The following is a 14595-nucleotide window of genomic DNA, read 5'->3' as shown; positions in this document are numbered from 1 at the left end:
CATGCCGCGCCGCGCCGCAGCCCGCCCGCCGCTCGCCCTCCTGCCCACGCCGCTCGCCCTCCTGCCCACGCCGCTCGCCCTCCTGCCCACGCTGCTCGCCCTCGCCGCGCCGCTCCGCGCCGCAGGTAAGCGCCGACCTCCCCGCCGGCCTCCCCGCCGGGGTCGCGCCCGGGGTCCCGCTCGCCCCAAACACCCCGTTTTTCASTCCCCTCAGCCTGGCGTTGGGCCGGGTGCTTTCTCGCAACGCGCCCGGCCGCTGGTTTGAGCGCTGTTTTCAGGGCGTTTTTCCAAAGTTTTCCACGGGCGCTCGGCTGCCCGTGGAGGAGCATCCGTCCGTCCTCCCTGCTCTCGCGGTAGGGCCGCCGCCGTCAAACCACCCGCTTTTCCTCTGCAGCTCATTAACACCGCCTTCGTTTACACCCGGGTAAATAAAGCATCCTCCGCTCTAGCCAAGACCCGTAAAGTTTGCCGGCTCCGGAGTTTGGAAGAGGCCGTCGCTCCGGACACRGGCGCTCCGGGGCCACTTGCCCGTGGCCCGGGGACATGTGACAGGGCCGCGAAGGCGCCGCCGAGCCGGGGATTTTGTTGCGCTGGCAGTTCAAGGCATCTCCTGACAAGCCGCTTTCCTAGGAAAATGAGCCAAGCCCTTTGCTTCTGAAGTGCAATTAAGGCGAGGAGGAATTTCGGGGAGGGAGGTTGTTTTCTAATTGGATTAATATATATATATTTTCTTGCTTTGCTCCTGGCCGCCTTGGCGATACAAAGCTCCAGTGTGCTCCGCCAGCCGGGAATGGCAATGGCCTCATTCACTTCCCAGCGGAGCGGCCGCCGTGGCAGCGCCGCTCGCCAGCTGGGCTGGAGCGGGGGGATGGAAAAAAAAGAGCAGGAAAACCTTATTTGTGCCGAGCGGAGCGAGGGTGACGGCTCGGGAGAGAGACGTCCCCGCCTGGCATTAAGGAGGGAGGGACGTTGCCGAGCGAGAGATCATTATATTTAATAACAGAGGTGCTCTCTGTTATTTGCCGTGCTGTTTGGCAATAGGGAGAGGAGCGGCGCTTGGAGCCGGGCTCCTCTTCGGAGTGTGTTTGGAATACGTGCCCCGCGAGTGATGCTTTTCCCCSCTCTTTTGCTGCGGGAATCGGGGCTCCGGCGCCAGCTCCTTCCCCGCCGAGCCGCTCGGTGAGAAAACAACTCGTCACGCGAGCTCCCGAGGGTGCCCGTCTCTCCCACGCCGGGAGCATCGGGAAGCGATGCACACTGCGAGGTGCAGCTCCCCTGCAAAAGAAAAGGGGGGACCCCCCCCTTCCCGAGGCCCCCGCTTCTCCCAGGACTCCTGTTCCTGCTCCCGATGCTTCCTGGGCTTCCTGGCCTCGCTCAAGGAGGTGGCCCTGGGGACCTGTTGCTTCTGCTGTTCCTGTCTCTTCCCCTCCCTGCCCTCGTCCTTTGGCTTCTTGGTTACAGCAGCTTTTTTTAGGTGCAGGTTTCTCCACGTGACGGTGGCAGGAAGAAGTAACTTTGGTTTTTTTTTTATTGAGAGGGGGCAGAGGAAAGCAGAGAAATGGAAAAATACCACTTTGAAGAAGGCAGAAAGTGGCTCTTGGGGGAGGAATCCAGCTTGTTTTCTGTTTTTCTTTCTTTTTTTTTTTTAATTTTTTTTTTCCTGCTTTTTTTCCTCACCACTGCCAACCCAGCAAGAAGCYGGGCTCCAAGGAAGCCAAGGACCCAAAAAGGACCCAAATCCGGTCCCTCCTGCCACCCTCCTCCACAGCCGTGCCCAAGCGGCAGCTTTTGGGCCGCGTGGCCCCAAAGCACCCTGCGTCGAAAATACCCGCCCCTGTGGCCAAAATACCCCTCCCCGTGGCGAAAATACCCGCCGGAGCCCGAGGGCCGGGTGTTTTTGCCAGCTGCTGGCTGGCGCTGCCGGGTTTCTTCGCGCGGGACCGGAGCTATTTCGGAGCGCCCGCCRCCCCCTCCTTGGGCCGGGCAGCGTGGGGGCGAGATGAAACCCAACTGCGCTGCCCTTAAAAATAGTCATTGACCTGAGGCCAAGCGTCCGCTCCCCTTTTTCTGCAATTCCTCCCTTCTTTTCTGGTTATTTTTATTTTTTCTCGGTGTGCGGGCTGCCTGCTCGGGAGGAGAGGTTTAGTGCTGCAGTTTCTGTAGTGGCCAAGCAAGAAATGCTGGTAGAGGCGTCCGCGTGGGTGGTGAATGTTAAAAATACCGTGCGGGGATAACCTGGGGCTCCCGGTTTTGCATGGAAGGAGCCGCCGCGCGAGTTATCCCCGGCCTGCAGCTTCCGCGTTGCCACCCGTAAAGCGCAGCTTTAAAAGCGGGTAGGCGGGCGTCTGTGCGAGCTTGAGGTGTAGCACCCAGCCCCTAACATTTATACAATAACACAAGAAATAATAATAATAGTAATAATAATAATAATAATAATAATAATAGAAGTAGTTGCGCTGGCTTTTGGATCTTGCTTTTCCAGATCTGGGCAGCGGCGAGGGCTGGGTTCGGCGTGGTGACTAAGCCGGGCTTTGAAAGGCGACGCCGGGCTGGGCTGGTTATGCAAAGCGGGGCGACTCGCTCCGGAGTGGGCCCCGAGCGCGCCGGCGTGTCGGGACCGGTCCCGCCGGGTGCTCCGCAGCGGCCTGTTTGCTCGGGATGCAGCCGGGATGCAGGGGAAGGGCATCCGCTTGGATCGAAAGGGAAAGAAAAGCAGGGAGGAAGGAAAAAAAAGGGGGAAATGCTCTATTTTTCAAGCTGGAATGGGACTGCCCCTCGCGATGCCTCGTGGCTGAGATCATTGCTGGCTGCGCCAACCACTTGGTCTAGTGCTGCTGAGCTCCGGGTTCCTCTTCTTGCCGGGACGGGGCAAATGCCCCTGATTTGGGAGCAAAGGAATAAGAGGAAGCGGCCGTGAAGAAGCCCCTTGGGGCCGGCGTGGCCACGGAGCCCCTGCGCTCCGTGCGTTTGGGCAGGAGCAGCAGGAATTTGGCCCGCGCGGAGGAGCGAGAAACGCCGGAGAGCCAGGGGGGAACTGCTCCTGCATGCCCGGAGAGGCATTAGGCACCATTATTGTTATTATTTTTGGAGTAATTAAACTGCACAAATGCTTGTTGAGGAAGGCATTSACTCAGTGCGCTGTGTTGCAGGAGAGTTCTCACCCCTAAAGCCCTGGGGACGTGCAGGGTTGCAGTAATAGGTTTTCTTCCTTTTTTTTTTTCCGGCTAATAATGTGTGTTTTTTCAGTTTTTTTTTCTCCTTCATGTTTGCTCGTTGAGGCTCCTTAAAGCAAAGCAGGGGATGGTGTCGGAGCCGGAGCACCGGAGCCGGACTAAGTARAATACAACTTATGGGGCCAGCCCCAAGCTCTACCTGGGGCCTCTAATGAGAAGCAGCCGCGCTCAGACTCTTTTAATTAGCCCGGATGATGATGTTTTCCTAAGGACAGTTTATTGACAGCCTGTTTTCCCCCTTGTTTCCCTGTTTATTGTATCCTTGTGGCATGGGGGTGACAAGCACGGGGAAACGGGGTGCTGTTTCTGCAGGCCCGCTCAATGCCAGGCTCGTGCTCCCCTTGATTTTCATTTCATTTTACGTATCCTCCCCAAGCTCTCCCTTCCCCAAAGAGGAACCGGGAGGCCCTTGTTGCAGGGGGACACTGACAACCCCGGGGTGCCTGCGCTGGCCTTCCCATCCCGCCGGAGGCCACGGCGCYGCCGCCGCCAGCGGAGAAATAAGGCGAGTGCCTTGCTTTTAAATTAGGCTGCTCGCTAATTAGGCGAGTCGGTACCTGCCATGGCATTGCCTGGGCACATAGGCCTGCTGCCGGTGACTTCATCATCCCGTTTTCCCTTTTTGCCCCCCTTTTTTTTTCCCTTTTTGCCCCCCTTTTTTTCCCCTTTTTGCCCCTCTTTTTTTTCCCTTTTTGCCTTCTTTTTTTCCCTTTATTTGTTTAAATACCCCCATAACTGGATGCAAGGCAGGGAGCGAAGGCTGCACGGCCCGACTGGAAGGATGGCTCCGCAGATCCCGGCCCGCATCCCGCACCGGGGGTCCCGGGGGCTGCATTCCTGCTCGGCGGCAGATAAGGATCCCGCCTGGCGCCAGCACCGCTGCCCTTATCAGCAGCCTCCCCGCCAGAGCCCCAGGCCGCCGATAAGGAGAGAAGAGGCTCATTCATCCTCCTCCTCCTCCTCCTCCTCCTTGACTGACCATGCACTGTGAGGCACCGGCGCGGAGATGGACGAGCGGGATCGCGCTTCCACTCGGGATCATGCGGAGCCCCTAGGATCCGGCGCGACTTCTCCAAAGTGTCCCACGTTAATATTTGATGCCTTTCCTCCGGGGCGAGCATTAAAAAGAAATGAGAGGAGAAAAGTTGGAGAAAGAGAAGGGCCGCGAGCTGCAGTGCGATCATTTTTTACGGCTTCTTGCGGATGCTGGAGCRGTGCATGGATGCAAAGTGGTCCATGCCCTGGTGGGAAGGATGTCTATGCTCGAGAGATCATTTTTCTTCCCAGGAGATGGGACCTCCATGCAGAGGAGTGTCCTTCTCCCCAATCCCGTTGCAAATAATGCTCCCATTGGAGGTGATTTTATCGTGCGTCGAAAGAGGCGAAAACCCCTTATAAATGTAAAAACCCATTTTTGTGGGGATTCAAGTGGAATACGTAGTGCCTAGGACATGGATGCCGTGTCTCACGCACGGAACCGGGAGCAGGTACCCCGGGCACGTGGGAGAGCCGCGGCCAGATGTTTCCCAGATGTTCCTCACTTCCTGCCTGGCTCCTCCGCGTTCGGCCCTTTATGTACTTGTTTGTTTTGGCCGGCGAGCAAAATATAATAATAATTTTAAAAAAAAAAGGCTTTTCCAACGCGATTCCCAGGGGGCCGCCAGCTCAGGATACATAATCCRCGCTCTATTCACTATTGTCTCGCGGTGGCCCCGCACACAGCCACGCTCGCACGCCGCTTTTGTCAGGGGCTCCTTTTCCCACATGACGTCTTCTCTCCACGGGCCGCCGGGCATTTTCCTCCCGGAGACGCGGTGGGAATATCCCGGCCGGCTCCGGGAGGAAGTTGCCCTTGTTTTACCTTCCCGTCCTAGGCTGCCTCGCTTGGCCGCTCTCCTCCGCGTGGAGCAGGGAGGCTGGAGCAGCGGGAATGTCCCCCAGGAGGCCCTGGCAGTGATGCAACCTATGGCAATGCTGAAGGAGAGGAGCCTCCTCGGTCCCTCCGGGGTTATATTGACTCCCTAAAGTCAATATAGGGAGGCCAGGGAGCAGCATCCTGCTCCTTGGAGAGCTAAGGGCTCCTGCGTGTCCCTCCGTCCTGGCATCTGTCCCCATAAGCCCAGGATGCGGATGCTGATCCCAGGCAGGTGCTCTTGGTGATACCACCTGCCCGGCCAAACCTGTTCCCGGCTTTTCCGTGGGTTTTGTGCCCGGGAACAAAGGGAGGAAGGCGAAACGGGGCAGAAGAAAAGGTGGAAGGGCTTGCTCAGCGCGGCACCGTCGGCGGCGCGGCGAAGAAAAGAGCTCTCAAAAGGTGGAAGTTCTCAATGGTGGGACAGGAAGGTGCTCTGGGTGCGCGGCCGTCCCACCTCGCTCCGGAGCAGAGGGAGAATCCCGCCTGGAAAACCAGTGCCACGGGCTGGGTGCCAGCCCTGGCCACTTGGTCCATATCTATATCTATATCATCTATATCATCTATATGTAGTGCTGGGCTGAGCACTGGCCTGCTCGTGTCAGGGCTCCCCACCTGCAGCTCCCTGGCACGAGGATTAAATCCCAAGGAAGAGAAGGGGGCGCGGAAGCCGTTTCCTCTAAGCCGATGCCCTCCCGATGCTTTTCTCCTCTAGTGGGCGAGGATAAAGCGCTGAAGCATGGSGGGCAGGGGAAAAAAAAATCTTAATATTTGGTATTCCAAAGCAGCAGGGATTATTTCTCCTCTCCTTTTTTTATGCCTTAAACCTCTTTCCATCCCTCTTCCCCCTCCCCCTCGCTTTCTCCCCACGTGTCCCCCGTTGTCGCTGTAAAACGAGAAGGGAAGAAAAGGGCAGAGAAAGGACAGCGGAAAAAATGTTTTCAGCCTTTGCACGTTGTTGTTTTGGGGTTTTTTTTTCTTTTTTTCCTCTTTTTTTTTTTTTTTTTTTTCTCCCTCCTCTCTGACCAGAGCAGCAAATCTGGAAGATTAAGGGCGGCTTTAAAGATAGTTGAATAAACTGGGTCTTACCCAGCAGGTCTCGTGACGGTTCCTCCCCCTCCGCTGAACTCGGGGGCAATTTGGGGCAGGATGAGTCTTTTTTTTTCCCCGGTGTCCTGGTGCCTATTTTTGTTGTTGTGTATTTGTTGTTTTTTTGATGGATATGATAGTGTTGTAGCAACACGGTGAGGGGTAACTAGWCAACTAGTCATTTCTTGGACTTGGTGGGGCAACAAGTCCCTCTCTGATTCCCCTCTTGTCTTCCCCCTTGCAGAACTGACTCTTCCCCTTGCAACTGAGCCATGGTGCTCCGCTTTTCCCCCTCGTGCGAGCCAGAGCAAATAAATAAAGCCCCTATAGTTATCATATACACTCGGAGCGATGCTCAGAGCCGGGTTTGCATCAGCCGCCCGCGGGGACGGCGCTCCTGCCCGCGCGCTTAATCCTCGCGGGGAGGGATGCGAGCGGCGCGGCCGCTAATGCTGCCCTAATCCCGCGCGTGTTCGCAGGGATAACGGCGGCAGGGGAGCGGATTTTGACGCTTTCCCCCAGGGGCGGCCGCCGCGCGGGCCGGGAGCCTTGGGAAGGGGCCGCTTTCCTTGGATAACGCGGGAACGGGGCGTCCTCGTGCTGGCCCGGGGGTGCGGGTTGTCGCCGCYGTGCGCGCGGGATGCGCTGGCTGTGAACATGGGCAGAGGGCTCGCGGGGAGCAGATGCTGCGGATAATCCCCCGGGATTAAAACGGGCGGCGCTGTTACTGTTTGGCCTTGCCTGCATCCCACATCCCGCCGGGCGATGCTCGCGGGTACCACCCTGGAAGCCGCCTCCGTGTCCCTGTGCAGTGGGAAAGATCCAAGCGCTCCTCATGCTTCCTTGGCGCCGTCTCTCCCGACGCCTCCCGAGAGGCCGCGATCCAAGCGAGGGAGGGATGAACCCAAGCAAAGAGCTGAGGCTCACGGTGCTTCCCCCCGTCTCCCTGCAGGGCTGGAGTACCGGGATGCGCTTCCCGACTCCTTCCCGTCGGCGCCGGCGGAGCTGCTGCCGCGCTTCTCGCTGGAGCCGCAGGACGCCTACATCGTGAAGAACAAGCCCGTGGCGCTCGCCTGCCGCGCCAACCCCGCCACGCAGATCTACTTCAAGTGCAACGGCGAGTGGGTCAACCAGAACGACCACGTCACCACCGAGAGCCTGGACGAGCTCACCGGTGAGCGTTGTCGGGAGGCGCGTTGGGAACGGGGCGGTTTGGAAGCGCGCGTCCCCGTCCCTCGTCACGGCACCGTCGGGATGCGCCGGACGCGTCCCGTCTCACGCTCTGTCTCCCGCAGGGCTGCTCGTGCGGGAGGTGCACATCGAGGTGTCGCGGCAGCAGGTGGAGGAGCTCTTCGGCCTCGAGGATTACTGGTGCCAGTGCGTGGCCTGGAGCGCCGCGGGCACCACCAAGAGCCGCCGGGCGTACGTCCGCATAGCGTGTAAGCGTCGCTCTTGGTCCTGCCGCCAGCAAGCGGCTTCCCGTGCAGCCGAGCAGGAGGCATGCAGCACCACCTAGTGATTCCGGGAGGCATGGGATGGCCGTGTTATTCCCGGGGAATATCCCTTACTCCATCCTRCCTCGCTCCGTCGCACTGAGGTTTTGTGGAGTGACCGCTGGGTTTCTCCTCCGCAGACCTGAGGAAGAACTTTGACCAGGAGCCGCTGGGCAAGGAGGTGCCRCTGGAGCAAGAGGTGCTGCTGCAGTGCCGGCCCCCCGAGGGGGTGCCGCAGGCCGAGGTGAGCGCCCTTCCCACCACCAGGGACGCTCTGTCACGTAGCCTTGCCCCGCTGAGCCTTGCCCCATGTCCTGCTCTCCGTTGGCAGGTGGAGTGGCTGAGGAACGAGGACGTCATCGACCCCAGCCAGGACACCAACTTCCTCATCACCATCGACCACAACCTCATCATCAAGCAGGCCCGGCTCCTGGACACCGCTAACTACACTTGCATGGCCAAGAACATCGTGGCCAAGCGCCGGAGCACCACGGCCGCCGTCATCGTCTACGGTGAGGTCTATGTCCCCCTTTGGTGCTGCCAGAAGCTTTTGAGAACCAAAAAAATATGTGTAGCATGAGGAAAAAAAAAAGAGCATTAAGAAGGCTTGAGCTTGGCTGTCTTGTGCATGGGGTGCACGAGCTGTGGAGGAGCCTCATGAGTTGCTTCTGCAGGGGGTGGATCATTCCAGGGTGTCGGCAAAGATGGGAGGACAGAGGGACTGTAGACTTAGCCCCATCCTCAAGCTTCCCTGTCGGAACGGGCCCCCTTATCCGCGTGGCTGTGGCTTGAGGCGACACTCTGTGTGTTGACCCTCTCCATCTTCCCCTCCAGTGAACGGCGGCTGGTCCACCTGGTCCGAGTGGTCTCCTTGCAACAACCGCTGCGGCCGGGGCTGGCAGAAGCGCACGCGCACCTGCACCAACCCGGCGCCGCTCAACGGCGGCTCCTTCTGCGACGGGCAGCCTTTCCAGAAGATCACCTGCACCACGCTGTGCCCAGGTAGGTGGGACTCGTGGTGCCGCGCGGCTGCGGAGGTGAGGAGCGGGTCTTGAAGCTCGCCGCGCTCTCTCCCGCAGTGGACGGYGCGTGGACGGAGTGGAGCAAGTGGTCGGCGTGCAGCACGGAGTGCACGCACTGGCGCAGCCGCGAGTGCGCCGCCCCGGCGCCCCGCAACGGCGGCAGCGACTGCGCCGGCGGCCTGCTCGACTCCAAGAACTGCACGGACGGGCTCTGCGCGCACAGTGAGTGCCCACGCGCCGCGCTCCGCGCCCGCCCGGCGTCCRCTCGGGTCTGCACTTCGCTTCGCTTCCATCCCACCATCACCATTTTCACCGCCTCTTTTCTAACTTTGTTTTCCCTGACAGATAAGAGAGTTCTAAGCGAACCCAAAAGCCACCGTAAGTCCTCATTTCATGGCCATTCTCTTTCGTTGGGATGCGTTGGTGTGGTTTGGTTCCATTTCATCCCTGGTAGGGTTCATCCTCCCTCGGGTCCTGGGGAAGGAGAGCTGGAAACTGTGCATTTTCTGAGCTTTTCTGTGCATTAAACTGCACCTCGTGCTCCAGAGGTCACAAGCCCCTTGCTGCCTTCGGGAATGCCAACTGAGAAACCTGTGGACATCTGCCTGTTGCTCCCCCAAAACGCCCTACTGAGTTACCCTCATCTTCYTCAAGTTGGGCATCCCCGGAGGCATCAGGGCCTGGGTTCTTCCATTCCCGTTTCTGGCATTTCTGGCCTCCAAGGAGGCTGATGCAGAGGGTGCGTCCCCCGCTCTGCGAGCAGAGGGAAGGGGCTGCCTTGGAAGAGCTTGTGAGCTGCTTGGCAAAGCTGGCGCAGGTTCCCCCTTCGAACGAATGCACTGGAGGGAAGCAGTCTGAACTTGGTCGTGATCGCAAGGCTGAGGCCAGGGTTGTGCTCGAGCGTGAAGCCATAGGTACAAGAAGGTGCTGGTGAAGGGGGAACAACTGGAAGGGACGGGCCGAGCGGTGCGAGTGAGCACGTCCAGACCCCGCCACTCGCTGTAGACGAGGCGCTTTGCCCCATGGCAGCGTGCAGGGCACCCTCGAGGGCCTCATGGAGGTGGAGGTAGCATGGATGATCTCTGGGTGGATGGAGAGCATCACGTGCATGAGCTGTGGTGGTTGTTGGGTTCCTGCTGAAAAGGCTCAATGCTCGTGCTGCTTTGTGCTCGTGTGGCCAGGTGTCCTGCAGGGCTTGGGGACTTCGCTCTCCTCGCTGTCTAGCTTTGCTCTGCCTCCCCTATCCCACTGTGGTGTCTCCAGCAGACCCAGCACAAGCGCTTCCCTCGGGCTGGTGTCCGCAYTCGGTGAGCGCATTGGTGTGCAGTGATGGGGCTAGGCTTGCGCTTCTAATGCTCCCTCTGTCTTTCCTCTCCCAGTGCTGGAGGCCACGGGTGATGTGGCCCTGTACGCCGGGCTGGTGGTGGCTGTTTTCGTCTTCGTCGTGATCCTCATGGCTGTCGGCGTGGTGGTGTACCGGAGGAGGTGCCGGGATTTCGACACGGACATCACGGACTCGTCTGCCGCTCTGACCGGAGGCTTTCACCCCGTCAACTTCAAGACCTCCAGGCATGGTAAGAAGGGAGCCTGTGTGTCTCCTAAGGGCTGTCTGATCATCCGGAGGAACAGGGAAAAGGTGGAAGGAGTGGAACAGGAATTGGCTTCTGATGAAACCTGTAGAGGGTTTTCCAGGTTTGCCTCTCAGTTAAGYGGAGTGGTTTCAGCTCCCCTCCTCTCCGCTAATGCCATCATCCAATGTCTGTCCCGCCGCTGTCCCTGCAGACAACCCGCAGCTGCTGCACCCCTCGATGCAGCCGGACCTGACGGCCAGCGCGGGCATGTACCGCGGCCCCATGTACGCCCTGCAGGACTCCTCCGACAAGATCCCCATGACCAACTCGCCCCTGCTTGACCCGCTGCCCAGCCTCAAGATCAAAGTGTACAACTCCTCCACGGCCTCCTCCTCCAYGGGGCTCCACGACGCCACGGACCTGCTTGGAGGGGTCCCAGCCATGGGCATGTACCCGGGCGAGAGCACCAGGGACAACTTTGGCAACGTGCGGAGCAAGACCCTGGGCTCCCAGCAGTTCCTCAGCCTGCCCCGGGAACATGGCAACAGCGCCAGTGGCACCTTCGGCTACCTCGGAGGGAGGCTCAGTATCCCAGGCACAGGTAAGTCCTGGGCTAAAGAAGTGGGTAGACGTGGTGGCTGGTTGGTAAGGGAGGAGAGTAGAGCTGGTGGCTGGGTGGTAAGGGAGGACAGTAGAGCTGATGGCTGGGTGGTGAGGGAGGGAGGTAGAGCTGGTGGCTGGGTGGTGAGGGAGGAAGGTAGAGCTAGTGGCTGGGTGGTAGGGGAGGTGAGGAGATCTGGTGGCTGGGTGGTAGGGGAGATCTGGTGGTCGCTTGGTAAAGGAGGAGGGTAGAGCTCACAGCTGGTTGGTAAAGGAGGAGGGTAGAGCTCATGGCTGGTTGGTAAAGGAGGAGGGTAGAGCTCATGGCTGGGTGGTAGGGGAGGTGGAGAGATCTGGTGGCCAGGTGGCAGCCCCTTGGCTCCATCTTGCACCACCTGAAGCTGGACATAGCAATGAGGAGAGGGAGGCTGGATTCATCGTGGCTAACGGCATGCCTGTGTTCTGTGCTAGGGGTGAGCCTGCTGGTACCGCACGGAGCCATTCCTCAGGGCAAGTTCTACGAGATGTACCTGGTCCTCAGCAAGGCGGAGAGCGCCCTGTGAGTCCTGCATGCCGGGCCCCTTGGTGGTGGCGTCAAGCTATGGCACAGCCCCTTCCCACACCATTGAGTTGGCCTGCTTCCCCAGTGGTGGGCCTCATCAGACACCCCCTTTCCCGGTCCTTGCCCATGCTCCTTGTCACCTGCTGCCGTCCCTATAGCCAAGAGCTGCCCTCTCTCCCCAGCTTGCCCACTGAAGGCCATCAGCCCACGGCGCTGAGCCCCGCGGTGACCTGCGGGCCCACGGGCCTGCTCCTGTGCCGCCCCGTCGTGCTCACCATTCCCCACTGCGCCGACGTCAGCTCCTCAGACTGGCTCTTCCAGCTGAAGACGCAGTCCCACCAGGGCACCTGGGAGGTAAGGCAGAATCCTGGAACACACGGCCATCGCAGGACGTGCAGCGGGGATGTGGACTCCTCCTATAGATGCTGGGCATCAGGCTCCCGGGGGATGGAGCTCCATAAAAGATGCCCTGAGAGGAGCACATTTGGACGTGTAACCAACAGGGAATCACCCTGGGCAAAGGGCCACGGTGGGGCCTTACTTGGCTGTCTCTGCCTGTAGGAAGTTGTGACCCTTGATGAGGAGACCCTCAACACTCCGTGTTACTGCCAGCTGGAAGAGAAGTCTTGCCACGTCTTGCTAGACCAGCTTGGCACCTACGCCTTTGTGGGAGAGCCCTACTCTCGCTCAGCCATCAAGAGGCTCCAGCTGGCTATCTTTGCCCCCACCATCTGCACCTCCCTGGAGTACAGCCTCAAAGTCTACTGCTTGGAGGACACGCCAGATGCACTGAAGGTAATGTCACAGCAGACAGCGACAGTGGCCTGTGGCTCTTTGGTGACTACCAAGTCACAAAAGCTCAAGATGTGACTTGACAAGAGGAACGTGAGCTACTGTGGTGTTAGAACTGGATACAGCAGGGCTCTGGGGCTCTTTGATGATCTCGATGACCTTGAAGGTCTTTTCCCACCATAATGATTCAATGATTCCTTGGGTAGATGGAGGCCTTCACAGGGCTTGTAGCACKTGTTGTCGTTGGTGCTGGATGAAGCAGAAATAGACCTGGCTCGGGAGGACAGCGCAGTCAGTGCAGCAGGAGAAAGGAGCAAACCAGCCTGTGCATCTCYGCAGTGACCCAGGTCCTGCATCTCATGGTTCCCTATGCCCTGCAGGAGGTGCTGGAGCTGGAGAAGACGCTGGGTGGCTACCTGTTGGAGGAGCCCAAGCCCTTGCCGTTCAAGGACAGCTACCACAACCTGCGCCTCTCCATCCACGACATTCCCCACTCGCTGTGGAGGAGCAAGCTGCTGGCCAAGTACCAGGTGAGGAGCCGAGGGCTGGGGCAGCCAGGAGAGCAGGGCCCCAAGTCTGTTACTAACGTGGGAGGAGCTGGGATTTCTCCGGAGAGCCTCTGCTGAGTTTGCAAAGCTTGGCTGAGGTCACGGTTTGATGCGCAGGAAATCCCCTTCTACCACATCTGGAGCGGCAGCCAGCGAGCCCTGCACTGCACCTTCACCCTGGAGAGGTACAGCCAGGCCTCCTGCGAGCTCACCTGCAAGATCTGCGTGCGGCAGGTGGAAGGGGAAGGGCAGATTTTCCAGCTCCACATCAYGCTCGGAGAGGTGAGCCATGAAGGAAGGTAGGGCCACGTGGCCGTGCTTTGCTCCAGGTTTGGACAGAGGGGCACGGTCCATGTAGTTATCCCTCACCGCCCAGAAGACCGCATCTAGAGTGGATGTTTGTTRGCCAAGAATGCTTGGGGGAGTGAAGAAACAGCCTCTTCCTCAGCCCTCCTGCAAGGTGATAACATCTCATCTTGTCTTTCCCCTTGCAGAATGCCAACACCTTTGATGGCCTCCATTCACACCACAGCAGTGCTGTGACCACCCAAGTGGGACCCTACGCCTTCAAAATCCCCCTCTCCATCCGGCAGAAGATCTGCAACAGCCTGGATGCTCCCAACTCCAGGGGAAATGACTGGAGACTTCTCGCCCAGAAGCTTTCCATGGACCGGTGCGTTCCCGCAACGGACACCAAACCTGTGTGTCCACTCCRACACCATCCTGGCAGCCAACAGGGGCTTTGCCCTCAGACTCAGGCTTCATGGAGTGCCTCTATGGTGTCCATCTTCACCTACCTTTCGGGTAGGCACTTGTGTCATGGCTCATGGATATTCATGCCAACCAGGACCTTCTCTCTCTTCCTTCTCCGCAGGTATCTCAACTACTTTGCTACCAAAGCCAGCCCCACCGGGGTGATCCTGGACTTATGGGAAGCCAAGCACCAAGACGACGGTGACCTCAACACCTTGGCCAGTGCCTTAGAAGAGATGGGCAAGAGCGAGATGCTGGTAGTCATGGCCACGGAGGGCGACTGTTGATGATGCTCCTCATGGTCCAGGAGGACGGCATGGAGGGACGAGCGGGAGGACAAAGCCGATGCMAGCCCCTTCCCAAACTGCTGGGGAGGGAAGGCTCCCAGTCCTCCCTTCCTGCATCACTGTCAGCCTTAGAGCCTCAGCGTTTACAAGCAATTCAAGTGTTACACAGCATTCCTCCTCCTCCTCCTCTTCCTCCCAGCGGCGCGGGGAGGGCTCAGGGCTTCTCGAGTCGAGGGCTTTCCTTCTCCTTTCATTGGTGCGGGTCCCCCTTCCCTTCAGTTCCCCTCCTTCTTCGACAGCGTCCACATGGGGGGAAGAGAGCGGTGCGAGCTAGAGAGGACACTTACTCCTGCCAGGAGCTTCGGACAGCTTAATATGGCACACGAGAAAGAAAGAAAGAAAGAAAAAGGAAAACAAGAACAAAAAAACAGTTTCTTAGGAAACGCTAGTAATTTATTATCCAGATCTTTGGATGAGACCTTTTTAGAAAAAAGAAAAAAAAAGAAAGAAAAGAAAAAAGGGGAAAAAAAAAAAAGGAAAAAAAAAAGAAAAAAATAGAAAAAGACAGGTTTATAAATCTTTTTGTGTGTGTGAGAGCAAGAGCATCGTTACGGTCAGAGCGGCAGATGAGAGATGTGAACGACCACGTTTTTGGAGTGGAAGTGCGTGATCAGGCTGCGTAAAACCCGGGTTCAGCGAGGGGCTTCCTTCGCCGCCGCGGCGAGCCAGTCAC

The 14595-nt window shown here is 58.6% G+C and overlaps 1 protein-coding gene across 1 annotated transcript; it reads left to right on the top strand.

Annotated features, from left to right (window-relative positions):
• Position 1: 1 nt before the first annotated feature.
• On the top strand, positions 2-14374 carry UNC5B (unc-5 netrin receptor B). The gene is made up of 17 exons (XM_026046311.1): positions 2-125; positions 7187-7408; positions 7530-7673; positions 7868-7971; positions 8059-8239; positions 8562-8729; positions 8807-8971; positions 9095-9127; positions 10129-10323; positions 10532-10921; positions 11392-11479; positions 11665-11836; positions 12044-12277; positions 12655-12804; positions 12940-13104; positions 13317-13495; positions 13697-14374. Exons 1-17 carry the CDS (start codon positions 2-4, stop codon positions 13860-13862), a joined length of 2880 nt encoding a protein of 959 aa, XP_025902096.1. The 3' UTR covers positions 13863-14374.
• The last annotated feature ends 221 nt before the right edge of the window (positions 14375-14595 follow it).

Source organism: Nothoprocta perdicaria, unplaced genomic scaffold, assembly GCF_003342845.1.
Source record: "Nothoprocta perdicaria isolate Ctin4 unplaced genomic scaffold, notPer1 scaffold_431, whole genome shotgun sequence".
Lineage (NCBI taxonomy): Eukaryota > Metazoa > Chordata > Aves > Tinamiformes > Tinamidae > Nothoprocta > Nothoprocta perdicaria.
The sequence above is the reverse complement of the archived record's forward strand: the minus strand, read 5'-3'. Positions and strand labels throughout refer to the sequence as shown.